This window comes from Hydractinia symbiolongicarpus, chromosome 10 (assembly GCF_029227915.1).
Source record: "Hydractinia symbiolongicarpus strain clone_291-10 chromosome 10, HSymV2.1, whole genome shotgun sequence".
Classification (NCBI taxonomy): Eukaryota; Metazoa; Cnidaria; class Hydrozoa; order Anthoathecata; family Hydractiniidae; genus Hydractinia; species Hydractinia symbiolongicarpus.
In genome coordinates, this window is record NC_079884.1 from 1,079,071 (window position 1) to 1,096,852 (window position 17,782).

Here is a 17,782-nt window from a genome sequence, read left to right on the forward strand (position 1 = left end):
GCAACAAAACCACCACTCTCTTTACAAAAATACTTTTTATGTAGTTTTCTAATTCTGACGTGTTTTTCGTGTCTCTTAAAAAACAGCGATTTTGACGTATTTTGTCCGTATTCCGGCATTTTCTTTAAAACAATCCAAAGTTGCAAGGAAATGGCTGGCTAACTACTAGAAAGATACTGCGCTAGCCCCAGCTAATATACACTGGTACAGTGATACCTGATTTAGACTTTGAACACCTTTTCAATGTTTGATTTTTCTGTGGTAAGCCATCTTTTGGCTTTGGTAACTTTAAATGCAATTCCCAGTGGGCATGGTAGGAAAAATAATGGACGCTATGGCTAGAGGTGAATGGAGCAAGAGCAAGAGAGGTCTTTTTAGTGCATTTAGGAGATGGCTAGTCTCACGAATATCAAGGGATATAAGCTGTCTATTATTTCCAGGGAGGGCCATGGCTTAGATGGGGAGTCCTTTGAACTATTTAATGCTCGTTTTGAGCTATGCATGTAGATCAATTTTTTTCTGCTCTTCAGACAGCTCCCTGCAACATTCAAACAGCCCACACAGTATGTCCCATTTCCCACAGTTCACTCACATGGCTTGGTCTAACCCAGGACTATGCTAGATAGATAGATAGATGCGCGTATTTTACATGAGTAACCTCACAAATATCAATGGATTTACCTTGCCTATTATTTCCAGGAGGAGCTATGGCTTAGGGGGAGTCCTGCTGGATTATTTAATGCTCATTTTGAGCTACGAAGACCTAATTATGGTTCACGCTCTACCAGACAACTCTGTGCAACATCCAACGGCCAGCCTAGTGTGTCATCTCCCCAATTTCCCTCACATGGCTTGGGTTAATCTGGGGCTATGGTAACATTCCCTTGCCCATATTGAGTAACCACCATTTCTTTACACAAAAGTATTGTGGTAGTAAGACTGTAATACATGTAGCTAGCTACATGTTTGGATCAGAATGTGCATGTACCCTTGATAACATTTTAAAGCCTCAAACGCATACACAAAGGTGGGTCAAGATTAACACATGAATTTGTTGTGTGCATTGACTATGATCACCCAGGGGTATCTACCAATAGTCTGATCAAGATGCTGGGAAAATGCGAAAAAAGACCCCAGCGTGTTTAGGGGCCTTCAAAAAAAATAAAAAAAAGTTTTCCACACACCCTTTTCATACTAATTATTAATGTTTCTTTTTAATAATTATGTCATTTCTTTCTGTACAGATCCACAAGCGCGTAGAATGAAGCTATATCAGAAGAACTAATTAAATATTCATTATTTTTAACTTAAAGAGGAATTGTTGAGGCTGAATATTTTTAGGGAAAAGTAATAGTAATATAAATATAAAATCGTGACAAGTGTGTTATAACGGAAAAAAATGGATATATTGTTTGAAAGAAACCTCTCGCAACTAATTATGTAAAAAAAAATTCTGTTTTTTAAAAGGGTTACTGCCACCTTAATTTACGCGAGCCCATGTACTTTCTTTCGTAGACCTTTTAACTCACCAATGAATATATTAGCATATGAACGTTTCAGTTTTGGGCCTAGGCAAAATTTTGTTTAAAATGTTGATGGTGAATTTTTTGATAACAGCTGATCTAAAAAAAAAATTAAAAATGTGAAACAAAAATACAATAAACACAAAATAAATTGACATCAGGTTTTATCTCTTAAACTTCTCTTTATCTTTTTGACTTGAAAATCATATGATGTACAAGGTATATATAAATGATACACAAAAAAACAATTTTTAGTGATAAAGCACAAATAATGAGTTTTTGTACTGGTTTGTGATTAAATGTGCTTGAATTCAGATAATTGCTTGCTACTATATTATTAAATGCCTTCATGTTTAATGGCTTTTGACATCTCTTCTAAACCAGCAACATGAGCAGGCAATACACGGTCCATTCTGTTAAATTTGATTTGTCAATGTCAAAAGTTGCAGACACGACACAAATTTCATTTACTAAATTTGGCACATATGATCGCCCTTTTTTAATTCAATTTCTTAAATTTAAAGTTTATTCCACAGAGTGTGATTGGTTGCAATTTTTCAATACATTTTGGAGAATGGTAATCACAGTTTTAAAGGGTCATTAAAAGTTTCCTTTACTGATTTGTATGACCGCATAAAGAATGACATTTGTTTTATTTAATTTCTTTCATCTTAGATATCCTATATGTTGAAGTATGCAGGTTGCAACATTAGTTCACACGTTAAATAATACCTCTGTAGTTGTTAAAGCCTCAATCGCTGCTCTTATATTTTTTTATCTAATTGGTTTGATACCTGGCGCGTACTCAGTACTATCAATTACACCATCATTGTAAGTGTTATTTTTTATTTTTAGGTTTGAACAAACCTTTTTATGATAGTCAGTTCGGAAAAAGTGGCTGTTTTGAACAAGTTGTATTATTGGTTGCCTTTGGCAGTGTATTTCAATTCCACTACATTGAAGTCACTCTTGTACACAGTAACATTTATGGAACTTGACTGTCATATAAATGTCTTTTTTAATTTTGTGCCTAAAATTGATAAGTGACTGCATTGAGGAAGTTTCCCCTTCAGAGTAGTGACTACGGTAAATATGTGGCTGTTTTTAGAGGTAGCTGCTTTCAGTGTATTAAAAATCATAAATGAGATAGTTGAAATGTAAATCAATGTGTTAAAAAAAATTTTGCAAATCACCTTTATTGGTCTAGTGAATTCTCTCTACAACCAGTTATTTATTATGGTTATTCGGGCCTATCAATAAGAAAATAACGGCAGAGCAATAAATCGCTCCCCAAGGTTACAGTAATTTAGACTGAGCGAGCAATCTTGATAAATAGAAAAAGTTTATAAACACATTTTATCACAAGTCTTTTTTAATCTATTTTATTTATCTTTTTTTTTGGTATATTTTGATTCTTTTTTACTGTAAATAATAAGAAAGGGAACATCGATTTCCATATGATGAATTGATATTGCTCAGCCAGAAAACCTTTTTGGAATTGGGAGAACAATTAATGGCTCAGCTAGTTTCTCATTTCTCAGAATTGAGCGAGGCTTTGAGTGAGCAAGAGCAATTGTACTCCTCTTATTGATAGGCCTGGTTATTATAATGTTTATGTACTTCAGAAATACTTAAATAACACTATATGACTATAACATAGTGCTAAAACAAGGCTGATGTCAACACCTTACATGTGTGTCTTAACACAGTTTAGCATACACAGATGTATATTGTTTTGTGTGTTCAATTAGGTTGGATACTTTTTAAAAATAAGTAGAAAATATGTTAGACCCATGGAAAATAAAGCAATACACGAAACATCTTTTCATGTGTATTTTTAGACTGCTTCCACCAAATTTTCGTATTTGGACATTGGTTACTGGTTTAGTTGTTGAGAGAAGTATAGTTAATGTAAGGTTTATGTTTGCAGGTTAAAAAATGACTATAGAGAACTATGCTGAAAACATTTTATAAATCAGAAATTGTATATCATTTCTTTTCAATGAAATATTTTTTTACTTGACTTAATATTATAAATAATGTTGACTGTGCTTCTTTTTTTAGCTCATAATAAATGTTCCTGTGTTGATATATTGTGGATTTCATTTGGAACCTCTTTGGGGAGCACTGGAGTTATTGGTATGTGCACATACCTTGTTTCTGAAAATTGTTTACCCAGGATAGCCTCTTTCAGTTCCTATTGATACTGCTATCAACAAGGGTCCTGCGAAGGGGGTCCTAGTGCATTAAAAGCTCTCATTTGAGCTACAAAAGTCTTGCAAGCACAGCAATCGCTTAACTAGACATTCGCCCAAGATATCAATCCTATTCTCATGCTGATTGTAAGCAGGAAGGATAGATTCACACTTCTTGTCTCTAGCATGACTCAGCCAGGGTTTGAACCAAAGACCTCCCACTGGAAACGAACTATCCACCACAAGGGTACCAGTTGTTTAATTTGAAAGTTTGTTTCTTTTAGAAATTTATAACGATTACTGGTATTGGTGCTTCATTGACCACATCATTGGTGTCACTGTTTGTGTATGCAGTCACACATAATTCTTCGTTATGGTAAAATGTTACACTATTCCCACATGTTGTTTTTGTTGTTGTTGTTGTTGTAGCCTTTTTATGATCAAGTTTAATTTACGGCAGAAAAAAATTGCTCACGTAAGGTGTCATACATTGTTACTTGTGTTTGACAATTTTATATGTTTTATGGCCGTACACTCCTGTTCAAAATCAACTGTTAGAAGTGAAAATTTGTATCCAACTTATATCAAAACATCAAGAATCACCTTGGCAAGTAAATTAGAAAGGCTGTGTTATTGTTGCTGTTGTTGTTGTTGCCCCTCCTTTTTTATGTTCGTGTTTTTGTTGCCTTTTAAATTTGAAATCTAATTTAAGGTTTAAAATTTTCAAAAATTTTACTGATGAGGTAATCCTTGATGTTTTTCAGTAACTTTTCACCACTGTTTCAAAACTACATTAAATAGGGAAGCAGGAAAAAAAAAATCAATTGACAGTGTTCCTGGTCCCATCAGTGAGAAGTAACAATTTTACAATGAAATAAAACTGTTTTTAAGATAGATATTTCTGTTATGTAGGTTTGTACAGTTCTCTGGCATAGCTGGTGTGATTGGTGGAATCTCAGTTGCATTCAAGCAGATAATACCAGATCAAAAAATTGATTTAAAATTCCAAGTTCTGCGTGTACATGTAGGTTTTTAAGTTTATTTTTCAAAAAAAAGTAAATATTTATGTTCTTTCAAGAAAACACTGTAAACATCTATAACATTGAGTGTTGAGTGAATAAAACTAAATGTCCATTCACACTGTTATGCTTGATTCATTTATTTGGCCTTGTGTCGGAACTAAAACCTCTCCCACAAAAAGTTTGCTCACACTGAAGTTACCGGAAGACCTGCTCTTATATATTTTTTTATTTTGTTTCAGGATGTACCTCTGTTGTGCACGTTAATATATATCTTTCTGTCAGTGATTCGGCTGTTGTCTTACACCCAACCAACCATGATTATGTGTGGCATAGGCGTGGGATGGATCTATCTGAGGTACTATCAACCGCATGGCAAAGGTATTCGTGGTGATATGGCTGAATCTTTTGAGGCTGCAAGTCTGTTTCCACCCATACTGAGGTAGTGACCATTAAAAGTACTGCAGGCTGTAAATTATTTTTATTTTTTATAATATAGATTTTTTTTATCAAAATGAAGCTTGATTTGGTTACATTTACTGAAATACTGGCAATTACTTTACTTTTAATTTTCTGTTGTTATTTTTTTCATCAGGCCTCCAGTTCGTGTCTTGTCTACAGCGTTATTTAAAGTACTGGTGAGTTTTGGCGTATGTAAAAATCCTGTCCGGACATATGATGTCGGTGCTCCATCATCTATCACTATTAGCTTACCTGGAACAGATCCTGCTGATGCCGAACGAAGAAGGTATATGTTCCTGCAATGGCAAAACGTCCTAGCCTGTAATCTCCTTTTTAAGTTTTTTGAAGCGGGAGGCCTTGCATCGTTAAATTTGACTCAAAAGTATCAAAGTGGGCTACTATCTTCGAATTTAACGGCGTACAAAAAAAATTAATAATAAAAGGAAGCAAAAAATGTACTAGCAAATTTTGGTTATTTAATGTTAGCGTAGATGTGGAAGAAATCTTTGATAAGGGAATATCCTCCACTAAGGCATGACATGTCGTTTAAAAACTTATTTTAGAAAAAAAGCTTTGCGTGCTTTGAACGAGCGTTTGGCGCAACAAAAATCTCAACCTAACGACGAAGAAGAAAATTGGCCAACCATTGAAGACGAGTTACAAAAGAGTGCGAAGAAAAACGAAGAAAAAAAAGACCAGAGTATAACAAGTAATGATTCTGAAAGTACTGTAGAGAATGAAATCAATTAATATTTATTATTGTTTACATATTTAACAAATGACCAACTAGAAGTAACAGCAGCCGGCAAATACCACATCAACGGTGTAGAGTTGTGGATAATATGGCATGGTTACTGCTTCATAAAGTATACGCTCCCGCCGTGTTTCATACACCTCTGTAAATCAACTGTCATCTGCATGATTGGTATACAAACTCTTTTGAAATGATTGGCTGAGCATTTTTGCATTGGTAATTTCTTTTTTTCTTATCTTAACCTTGTTTTGTTTCTTGAAATATTCCAGTACTTTTTTAAAGAATTATTTTCGCAAATTTTTTTAATTTCGCGAAAATTAGTTCCTTTAAAAATTTTAAATTTTGCTATTCGCGAATTTTTTTTTCTTTTTCTGAAATGCCATTCACACTATTTTTTTCTTCTGTCGTTTGAAGCACTTACAGATTATAAATTTCAACTTTAGTAGTCTTTATATGTCTCCATCGAAAAAAGTCTTTAAAGGCTGTATAATATCTGGCGAAATTTTAAATATTAACTAGAGTTTCTGCGTATTTCCTCTGTAAGCTGTTGTAATGCTTTATCTATGTATCTAAGAGTATAACGTCAAGATGGAGACAGACGAGACCATTATTAGTTGCATCTTATAAAACGAATATTGTCAGAAGTTGAAAATCTTTAATAATCTTTTGTGCACAAGAATATATTACAGCATCGATGTATTTATACGAATATATGACAGCGTTTTTGTTAATCTGTATTTTGTTATGTTCAATAATATTGTACATTGGAGTTAGTTTGCATTGTTTATATTTAATGTTAACTTGGCCTATCTTTAAGCCTTTATAGATGGGCTATGTTTTAAGCAAAATTAAATATCCGTGTGATTCGCCTTAACATCATGGTCCGCAAAAACAAAATAGAAAGATGAAAGATTAAGATTAAGTGTTTCCTGTGCATTTCTGTTTTTGTCGCGAAAATCTTACGTGCTGTACAAGTGTCAGGGTTTATATATGTTGATTCGATAAAATTCCAGTCTGCCTTTGAAAGTTTTTGACTTGATATAATTGAAAATTGATTTTGGCAAGCATTTCCTTGTACAGGACAATGCTCCCTGGTCGTAATAAAAAACTTTTCTGTATACACGCTTTTCTTTATAAGCAACACAAAAGTTTGTTTAGGACTCAGTTTTCGTATTATACAGACTCACCTGTTGTCTACTTGTTGTTTGTTGACTATCTTTTGGAGAGACCAAATTTACGTGTTTGCTAGCTGCTTTAGACTTTTTCGTCAGCCGAAATCAAATTTTTGTTGTATGGAACTTGTATAATAGAATAAGGAAAAACTCAAAACAGTATAATCTCTGTGTTTACCTTGTCATTTTATGTTTACTTCACGTTGACTTGTTGTTCCAGGTTAAAAATATTGCTTATAAAAAAATGATGTAATTAAATAAATTTATTGCAATTTATAAAAACTTTACTTCTAATATATTTTCGCACCACCAACATGTACACACGTTTTAACAACCGCACAAATGTAAGGTGGTCACCGGTCATGCAAGTCTGGAATAAGTATGGATCTTTTGTTCATCTGAAATCATAGTTAACTCACTTCCGGAATGTGATAATATTTCAACTTCGTCCCTAGGTCTCTTCTATGCCTAGTATGATAACGTAACCCGAATTACGAAGGAGCCGTTCTGTCAATATATCATATTTGTAAGGAATTGGACGAGGTTAGTATATATCCCTGTGTTGAGCATATTTGCAACGTGTTTACCATAACAGTTACGTAGAAAATGGAAATCCAACTGGAAAGTGATCATTTTCGAGTTAAGCTCTGCAAATACCACACGAATTTTTACAGTGTCTCTTCATCCATTCACTCTTTTCACATTCACCTACACCAGCCCAATAACTGCAGTAAACGTGTTGATCTGTGCAACCTAGTAGGCAAGACAATAACTAGAATAAATTTTGATCTGTGCGCCAAGTATACGAGACTAGTAAAGTTGCTAAAGATATTATAAAGTTATATTGAAATTTTTATTTTGATCAACGTAAAACGAACTCATCTCACTCGTTTTTAAGAATATGTAAGTATGTATAGAGTTTACCCTTAAAAGTTTTGTTCCAACATAAATACTTAAAAAGCACTTGGACGAGTTTGAATGTTCTATTAGAATTTGCATTCTTCAACTTTGTTAACGAGAATAAATTTTTCTGCACATTTCTTACGAATAATGAGGATCTGGGAAAGGTGTATATGGATGTACAATACTAATTTTTAACATATTCCGTACGAAGGACCCGAAAACGATATGATTGGTCTTACAGTATTTTTCTTACAAAGGTTGTTAATAGTGATAAAGGCCCAAAGACGAAATACATTGTTTTACAGTATTATTTTCTTACATATTATATACGAATGATAAAGGCATGGAAACGAGGTATGGACTTACTTTTGCACGCTTTGCAACAGTTTTGCCACATCCACATCGGATTTTTCTTGCATTCATTTACAGAAGCCCAAATCTGACACTGTTGTTCATTGTATTTGTTTTGACAATCACTCATACCTAAAAAAATTTCGTTCTCAGTCCACTTGTTATAAATTTAGAAGCTTTAACAAACATAATTTGATAACGAGTTCAATAAAATTGATTAGATCAAAAAAATAAATTTTTTTATTGACAGAACTGATGGTGATAAGCAAAATGTGAGTAAAAAAGGAATAAAAAGAAAGAGAAGAGGTTTCGTTTAACAAATTTCTATTTGACCTGAATTGCAAAGTGAGAAGACATGATGTGGTGGTATCTAGTTTGGTAAGAACTTCTTTTTTTTGATAATTTTTCAACTAATATTAAGTGACGACACCTAATAACAACGCGCTTAAGTGTGTAATGTAACCATTTTTGGCGTGCAAAACGCGGGTAGTCCCGAACTCACACGAAAAGGATTGGTACTGTCCTTAGCTCACCTACGGACTTGTATACTTAATGCAATGGTGATATATCTTCTCTATGCCTTAGTATATTTTTCGTATATATAAGCAACTACTTTATGAGCAACTATACTAAAATCTTTAAAATTTCGAATCAATTTTGACAATTGGGCAAGCGCAAGCAACAAATTATCCTTGGACCGTGCACACGTTTATCGTTTTGTGTTCCCTAACATAAATGTTCACACGTATTTTTGATTTTAAACGAATAATTATTTATTCAGAGTAAATATGTTAAAAAACCTAAAAAAATTTTCACTTTTGCTATGCAGGCTCCAAGTAACTTCTCTATCAAATGACACGCAATTTTTTAACAACGCAAACACGGGGTGAAAAAATAAAGTTGGTTATAAAATATACGTGCAGTCAGGTTGTTCGTATCGTGCAGTTTTTCCACATACTATTTTTTAAAAATTGCCTTACGTGTATTTCAATTTGCAGTGATGGAAAAATATACCTTTGTGATGTTTGGTTTGTGTGGTTTGTTTACATAAATTCGTTTATTTTTATAAAAGTAAACATACCCGAGCAAGTTGCACAACAACTTCTTAACATCCATCGATAATTCTTGTAGCATTCGCCATGTAATCGCCAGTATTCACAATATTTATAATAATCAAAACAACCTATGATGAAATCAAAACAGGCTGAACCACAGAATGCAGAATAGTTACTAATCACAGCAAAGTAGGGTACCAAAGAAATATAATGGAAAAATTGATTGGTTAACTTCGAATTTTTAGCAGTTTTGCTTTAATGTTACTTAGCGTGTCTCCATCAATGTCCACTATGACTAAACTATGTCCACTATGCTTCAAGTTTGTCTTACGTCATATTATATTCGAACTCACCTTCGCTTCCTGCGATGCAGGTTCCCTTGTCCACTTGTATGTCATCAATTGCGATATCTGAATGCGGAGCCAAACCCAGTTTTCCCTCGACTATAATCTGAAATTTGAAACAGGTTATTCTGTTCTGTTATGTTCTGTAACAACAAAGCATATAGGAACGTAGTTTTAAAAATGTTTGATTCAGGTAGGTAAACAAGCTCGATCTCAGGGCCTGTAGTGTTTTTTGATATGAGGATGAAACGATCCTCTTATCAAAAAACGCTACAAGCCCCGGAATCGAGGTTGGTAGATAAAAAATGTCAAAACATTTTACCTCGTATGGGTCACCTCTGGGTGGGATAGAAAAGGCGCCACGTTGCCAATAGTTTCCTTGGTGCCCGTTTCTCTGCCAGTACGTATAAAACTCTTGCTTGTCGACAATTTTTATGTACCAATCCAAGTAGTTGATATTTTTTCCATTTAATTGATAGTAAAATGTGACGCATCTTCCATCTTTGTTTGCAGAGATTTTATTACTGATTAATCGACCAACTTGACCATTGTGATAGAATTGATCAGTTGCTGAGAGGTACGCATACCTCCCTAAAGAAAAAAAAATTTAATCTCTTTGTTGCCTTAGTCCTGAAAATGTACTAACTACTTCTCCTGACTAAAATGAACATAATCGTTGTTCTTTCTTGCCTGATGCACCAGCCGGTTTGCGGCGAGACGATTGTTCAAAATACGCTGTGTGAAAAAATGTGACAACATAACAAACATTTTGTAATAACGTTTTTAAACCAACAAGAGATTTACATACCTCCACCTGTTGTGTGATCGTAGTCCGGTCCACTTTCTGCGTTTGGCGTTGGACCATATGTAAGTTTCCAGTTCATTTTCTCCTGGTAATCTTGTCTCCATGCACCAAAACCTTTTGATTCAAAGTCTGTGTCTAGCTCAACTGAAATCCAAACGCTTTATATACATAAAAATGCAAATGAAATGTTATATTTTTTAAGCGATTAATATAGTGTTATTGACGTACCTGGTTTGCATTTGCGCATTCTGCAGAGGTTGGTCTGTGTTTTATGACCCTTACACTGCATTCCATAAGCTGGTGGTGGATTATTACACACACGTGACCTTGTTTGAATGCCATCACCGCAAGTTCTTGAACATTTGTTATATGGTGCCCAGTTTCCCCAGTGTGGTTGCAGTAACTCAACTAAAGAATTTCAAAATTAACAACCTAGTCTCCAGGATTTAGAAAAGGGCTAAACCTGACTATCTCAGGATATTGATACAGGATAGCTACTTCAGTATGCGAAACACTGATCTCAGTGTGGATCTGGGTTTTTCCTGTTTACACTAGATATACGTCGCCGTTACGCGTCAATTCTCTCTCACATTAAATGGATTAACCTGTTGCTGTGATAATGACACTTGCTTAGCACTGTGAAGTAAACGACCAACAAAACAAACCACATAACCACTCGGTCAAGCTTTTAAAAACATAAAATAGCCTTAGGATGAGTTTGCAAATTACATTCAAACAATAACAAACATTTTGTGAAGATATCCGCGTAGATTTTAAATTTATATTATATCATACTTGTGCAATTCACAGCTGGACATTCCTCTAAATGGTCCTCAACTCCAAATCCATCAGCTTTTGGACATCTACTGAAATCTGAAGACATGCAAAATCTCTGTCGTATTTGATAACAGCCTTGGTTTCGATATGTGAAACAGTCTGGTGTCCATTCTCCCCAAGTTGACCACGCATCCTTTTGGACAGACGCGTCGTCTAAAATAAAATCGCTAAAATCTGATAAAAGCAACACCCTCTTCTCCAGGGTCACTCGGCCTCTCAGTAATATTCACATCTTATTCTCCAGGCCCTTAAGTAGTTATTACGCAGCGCTGTTATCAAATTTGTCAAAAAAAGCAAAATGGTCTGGGAACGAGGTTCTAATATTCAGACAGAAATGTTAGGGTCTAGTTACGACATTGAAAATTAATTATCCCCCGATATTTAAATACATTCAAGTTTATGTCAAGGTCGCGATTGAATAAGCGACGTTAGGCAAACCCCCAGGGCATATTGTATTTTTTTCCATTGGGACGACAGGTGAGTGGACCTAGGAACTAGATTGAATATTAGCAAGACAATTGGCGTGTGTAGCAAAACATAAATATATAGATGTTTTATGTTTTAGTCTCGTACATTAATACGTGGACCAAGCTATAACTTTTAGTCCCCTTTTTACCCACAGTCCAGTGATGGAGTCAAAACAGTGGTTGACTTTCAAAAATTCAACGTTGGAGTTAGGAAAAAGGGGAAAATTGAATTTTATATATATATTTGTCCCATAATTTAGATCTAATTCAGAACTAATTTTTGTAAAGTTTCACTTTTGGCTGAATAGAACTCCTACCTGCTAGTTTAATAAGAATTTTTAAAAGAGGAATGATGACGAGGTTGATACACACGGTGCAGACATACATTTACCTTTTTTGCACTGATACATTTTGTTTAATTCGGCTTCGTCCCAATACGTCATCACTGTGCCACCTAACGGTTGGTTTTTATCAAACTTTGCTTCGATTGTCACCTTGCCGTTCATTGTGAAGGATGTCTTCCCATAATGCATCAGACTTTTGTAATCATAGGGCGTATCTTGTATCGTAGCATCGTAAGAAATGTGTCTTTCAAAGTTACTCGCCATGTCTAATGTAGAAAATTAATAATCTATATTATAATGCTCGTATACGTCTGTCCGTCCGACTGTCTGTCACGCAAAATGGTAGCTTAGCTGCGCAAGTAGCGAGAAGCACGCAATGCGGTACAAAAAGGATAGGCGAACCCGTGGATTTTCCACGGGCTAACGATAAGTCAGGTTAAGAATTTGTTAGTCCCTGGGCGAAATTTAAGCGTCTGTTTTAAGCAAGACAGACGGCAAATAAAAAAATTAGTTTGCGCAGAAATAGCAAAAATATGTAATAATTACATACAGCAGGTTTTAAAATGAAAATTCATAGAAATAAGATAAAAATTAAATGTTGAGTTGACAGCTAGAATGGAGATAAATAGAATCCATTGATATGTCGTGAATATTTGTTTTACAACAATATGCGAGTATTAAGGCCCTAAAGAGCACAAACTGTTCAAAAATTGGTCAAACTGGCAAATTAAATTTTGTTAAATCTTTAGATATTTGTCATTTTTTTTTAAATAAGATCAACTTGGTCTCATTCGCAATACAGTATAATGAAGAGATGTGAGAGAAAACTGACCTACTTAAAAATAGACAAAAATAAGCAGATTAATGTTCTTAAGAATGTCTACCATTTATGTTTAAACCAAACAAAGTCGTGGTTGTACTTACTCGATAACATGTTATTCCAATAGATATTAACAAACGAATCGCGATCAGGCCTTGACTGTTCATGAAAAAATCCTGAAGGTTCAAGGGAAAGAAAATCAGTCAAAGATAAAACTTTTATGATAATAAAAACAACTTCTTAACAAACTGTAAAAAAGTTTTTAGCGAAAAACAAGTACTGAGTTAAAACTAAGTAGTATGTATGGACAATTTTGAAATAAACAAGAAGCCCTGGGGGCTCTAAGAATTTCCGCTCGCTACCAAATTATTTGATGACAACCTGCTAATTCGTTGTGTTATCGTGCCAAACATTCGAAGAAATTTAGTGCATGAAGCTCTGAAGATAAAGCACACAAGTGACATTATATCTTACAACAAACGCAAACAAAACGAAACGTGTCATAATAAATTCACATTTTACAAGAAATTGCTAACAAAAAATACAGCATATCATCATGGTTGAAACTTTTATGGTCTTAAACGGCATTTAGTTGACAAAAATCCCAATTTTGATGTCACCATCCTGTTCAGCATACTTTTTATTAACTGTGCCAATTTTTGTCGTAAATAAAGTAGTTTTAATTTTTTGGACAAATTTTGGCCTAAAATGGCATTTAGGTGACAAAAATCAAAATTTTGATGTCACCATCATGTTCAGCATACATTTTTTGTTAACGGTGCCAAATTTTCTCGAAAATAAAGCAGTTTTAAATTTCGGACCAATTTTGGCCTAAAATGACATTTAAGGTGGCAAAAAATCAAAATTTTAATGTCACCATCATGTTCAGCATACTTTTTTGTGATCTGTGCCAAATTTTGTCGAAAATAAAGTAGTTTCAATTTTTGGACCAATTTTGGCCTAAAATGACTTTTAGGTGACAAAAATCAAAAATATAATGTCAACATTATGTTCAGCACACTTTTTTTGTTAACTGTACCAAATTTTGTCGAAAACAAATACCAATTTTGGCCTGAAACGTCATTTAGATGACTTCCAAGTACTTAAAGAGTTTGGGTACGAAGTTTAAATCTGTGACGTTGCAATTGACCATTTGGGATAGTTAGCAGATTGAAACCAATACTATCCTCCTCTCAGAGGAACGTGAAATCCCAGGGTCGATTTTTTCTCAAAAAAATGCTCCAAAAGAAAAAAACGACGGTTTTTAAAGAATTTCCTACGCCTTCGGGCGCAAAAATTCAACTAGACTGTGTACCTAACGCGTGTAGAACTTCGTGGATAATGATAGACTGGTGGACGCAGTAATCTCCTAACGAAATTTCGGTTGCTTTCACATCCCAATATTTTCTTCCAATGCCTGAGTAACATCTACAAAGATTTGTTATAGATAGTCCTGAAGTAGCATGTAAACAGTTCAAGATTAAATTATAAGTTACTTCCGCAAACAGTAGTACAAATTTTTTTAATCGTTGAAGGCGGAGAATGAATTGTGCCATAAAAATAAGCAACCGCTAAACAAATCACCAGGCTGAGTATTTATACAGTTGAGCAATGTGGCTTAATCTGGAATCTCCTGAATTCACACTAGTGTAAAAAGAAGCTCATCCCCAACCTTGTCCAAAGGGCTTTTTTAGATTGGCAGAAAGAGAAAAAGAGCCCTGGTGGCGAGGTTGGCTCATTCCAGTGGTAACTGATAACAACATGGATGATATTTTCATTATAAGTTATAATCAATAAGACCTTAGAAGCAAGGTGAAGTTAATATATTACCCTGAACCTCTCATGAATTCTATCCAGTTTTGATCATCGCTTCTTCTTTCACGAAATTTGATGCAACTTTTTGAAGAAAGTGTGTTCAGAGCTTTGGCGATTTCTTTGCGCACACCAGCTACAAAAAAATGGCGGGATACATATTTTACACGAATTAATAAAGCATCGTTTTAAATTAAATTTCTTTTAAATATTTTGCAGTTAGCATTCAATACATTTAGCCTCATTCCTAAGATTTAATATGTTATCCATTCTTTCACCCAGGGTTTATTGCCTGATGATAAAGCCGCTAGCGCTTACTCGTCGGTTAACTCCGCCGCCGGCCATAAAAAGGTAAGAACCACTGGGGACGAGTTGTCAAATTTTTCTACGCATTTGCCGACGAATGGTTCTTCTGCGTTATTTATTTCGATTTTACTTTAAAAAGAATAGGAAATTATGAACTGTTCCTATTTCATGGTTGCAAAATATATTGCTGTAAACTTTTAACCAATTAAAGACTATTGACTGGATTCAAAATAACTTTTATGATAATGTTTACGTTCGGTATTTCAAATCCGTCATATATTTCTTATTTCTCATGGAAATCAAAATGGTGTTGGCATCTAGTTCGTCTCGTGAAAATCTGTCCATAGGGTTAAGATGCGCGGTAGAAATTTGCATTTCAGAAGAACGGAAAGGTTGACAAGTTGTATTCTCAGAAGCATAAAAATTTGTTGTCAAGTTAAAGGAGTGTCACAATGGAATTGACAACAAATTCGAACTAGTTGTAGTTTGGTAATGATCACTTACTAGCTGAGTGGCGTATTGTTCCTGGATGGTTAATAATGTACGGGACCGTTCTTGAGATCCATAATTTTCTTGCGTAAGGTATCATGCTTCGCTTCGACGACAAGTTCTCATTCGTTTTTTCTGCGTTCATATTTTCACTTATTAGTTCTTTATCTTTCTTATCCAACAAAAGATCTCCTTCCGACAAGTTTTTTAAGTTTTGAGCTGCAAAAAAAAAAAAGCAGGAAAACAACTAAAAATTACTAATCCTTCTGCAACATTTTGAAACATTCTTAGACACGACTATAATTTCTGTTTACGTTTGTTCACTGTACACAGACAATCAAAATGGCTACTCTTTGGAAAGTCAAAGATTCTACCATCGTTTATAGAAAATATCAACCTCGTTCCCAGGGCATTTTGCCTTATTGACGAAGTTGATAGCGGCAGTAACGGCTCAGGGGCCACAAGACCCTGGGGACAAGGTTAAGAAAATATGCATCATGAAAGGACGAAAGTTTTCTCTCAAAAACAGTAATGCTTCGTTCTTGATAAAATCCTTAGTATGTGACAGAATGCCCATCCGTTTTTAAAACAATATATACATTCAAAAATCCTTTCGTTTTTCCGCCCTGTTAACCCTATTTTAGATAGGACAGGAAATATTTGAGTCTCGTTTTCATGGTGCAGAAAGGGCGTGGTTATTTATCTACGTTCTGGGAAGGAGAAATGATATGTTTAAAAAACTTCGCACACTGACAAACCAACATAAAAGAAAGTATTTGACATTAAAAAATTAGTAGCGGGGTCTTCATTTTTCCTTCCATATGCCAAAAACATGCATAATTAGATCAGGAACACTTCTTTTCTTCTAAAAAAATCATAAAACTTTTGTTTTTTCCAAAAAAAATTTTTAGTAACGCAATTGAACTTTTCCGTATCTTTTCGAAACATGTGGGAACAATTAAAACTTGAATTTTTTGCTACACTAGACTGTTGCTTGAATTTTGCAACAAAATGCATGACAGGAGAGAATATAGAACATTAACTTAGTTACCATCTTCGTGTAAAAGAAATTTATTTGGTGTGCTTCTGTTGTGTTCCACAGCATGCTCAGCTTGCAAACTAATGTTGTTGAATCTGATGATTTCATCTAAAGCTGAAGCATCCGTTTCTTCTACAAAAGAAATTTATCTTAGTAAAAAATATTGCTGAAGTTGGGGATTCTGTTATTTCTAAATATGAAATTTTTATTTGATTACACATTTTAGGTTCCCCTTTCAGTTTAATATTTTACCTTGTTATGATAAAAGAAAGCCTTGAAATGACTAAGCTGTTGAAAGGTAATCACCCTCAATATTGATGTTTCTTGTAAGTGCCCTCGCAGAGACAACTGAAGTCACACAATTTCAATTATTTTTAGATTCACTGCAATTAATAAATATAGATTGATTATTGAATCTGATTCTTTAATTAAATAGGCATTGGTAGGTTTTATACCTCCGTGATTGAATATCTATCGTGTGACTTAGACTATTATAACTAACTATAATAAAATCATGCTCAACTTTTGTACTCACTTCCGCCATCTTTGTTGTTTTGTACACTAGGATCTTGACATAAACAGTATTTAGCGATTAACAGAGAAATGGTGACGTAATTGTAAAGAAACTTCATCAGTGCGGCAAGTACATCTGCGATACGATCATTTTTTTTTTTTTTTGCGATATTATACCGAGTTGTTTTTACATTTAAAATTGTTTATGAAAAGTTACCACACCTGCCGCGCATTAGACATAATTGAACATAAAATTATCTTTTAATTTTTCTAAACTTAAGAATCTCTAAGACTTTTAAAAGTCACACGGAATTAATAAAATAATCTAGTTCAATTAATTAATTTGTTCACTTAATTAATCTGTAGTGTGATCACGGGAGTTTTCAAATAATTAGTCTTCATCTGATGAATTCATGTAATAAACCAAAAGGATTCATTACATGAAGTAATCAATCTGTACGATGGTTTCTATCTCCCAACATAATTTCCACGCACCAAAATCAATTGCAAATTCCATACCGAGCAATTTTGCACGATAGAATAAACCTATCGTGCAATTCTGCATGATCATT

The 17,782-nt window shown here is 34.2% G+C and overlaps 2 protein-coding genes across 3 annotated transcripts; one reads left to right on the plus strand and one right to left on the minus strand.

The window, feature by feature from the left end:
- The first annotated feature begins 106 nt into the window (after positions 1–106).
- On the plus strand, positions 107–6,722 carry LOC130612152 (transmembrane protein 115-like). 2 transcript variants are annotated; one of them, XM_057433451.1, is made up of 9 exons: positions 107–204; positions 2,199–2,354; positions 3,365–3,434; positions 3,588–3,662; positions 4,003–4,094; positions 4,631–4,742; positions 4,980–5,179; positions 5,333–5,485; positions 5,763–6,722. In XM_057433451.1, the coding sequence occupies exons 2-9, from the start codon at positions 2,218–2,220 to the stop codon at positions 5,947–5,949; spliced, it is 1,026 nt and encodes a 341-aa protein (XP_057289434.1). In that variant the 5' UTR covers positions 107–204; positions 2,199–2,217; the 3' UTR covers positions 5,950–6,722. The 2 variants fall into 2 exon arrangements, with proteins under 2 accessions (XP_057289434.1, XP_057289433.1); XM_057433450.1 differs by having other exon boundaries at positions 114–261.
- Positions 6,465–17,631, minus strand: LOC130612105 (uncharacterized). The gene is made up of 19 exons (XM_057433395.1): positions 17,233–17,631; positions 16,710–16,829; positions 15,674–15,877; positions 14,882–14,999; positions 14,367–14,479; positions 13,156–13,227; positions 12,279–12,497; positions 11,379–11,573; positions 10,812–10,991; positions 10,587–10,727; positions 10,469–10,513; positions 10,101–10,369; positions 9,788–9,884; positions 9,461–9,583; positions 8,395–8,511; positions 7,783–7,878; positions 6,917–7,066; positions 6,660–6,771; positions 6,465–6,522 (listed from the first exon to the last, which is right to left on the minus strand). Exons 1-19 carry the CDS (start codon positions 17,327–17,329, stop codon positions 6,465–6,467), a joined length of 2,526 nt encoding a protein of 841 aa, XP_057289378.1. The 5' UTR covers positions 17,330–17,631.
- Positions 17,632–17,782: the final 151 nt, after the last annotated feature.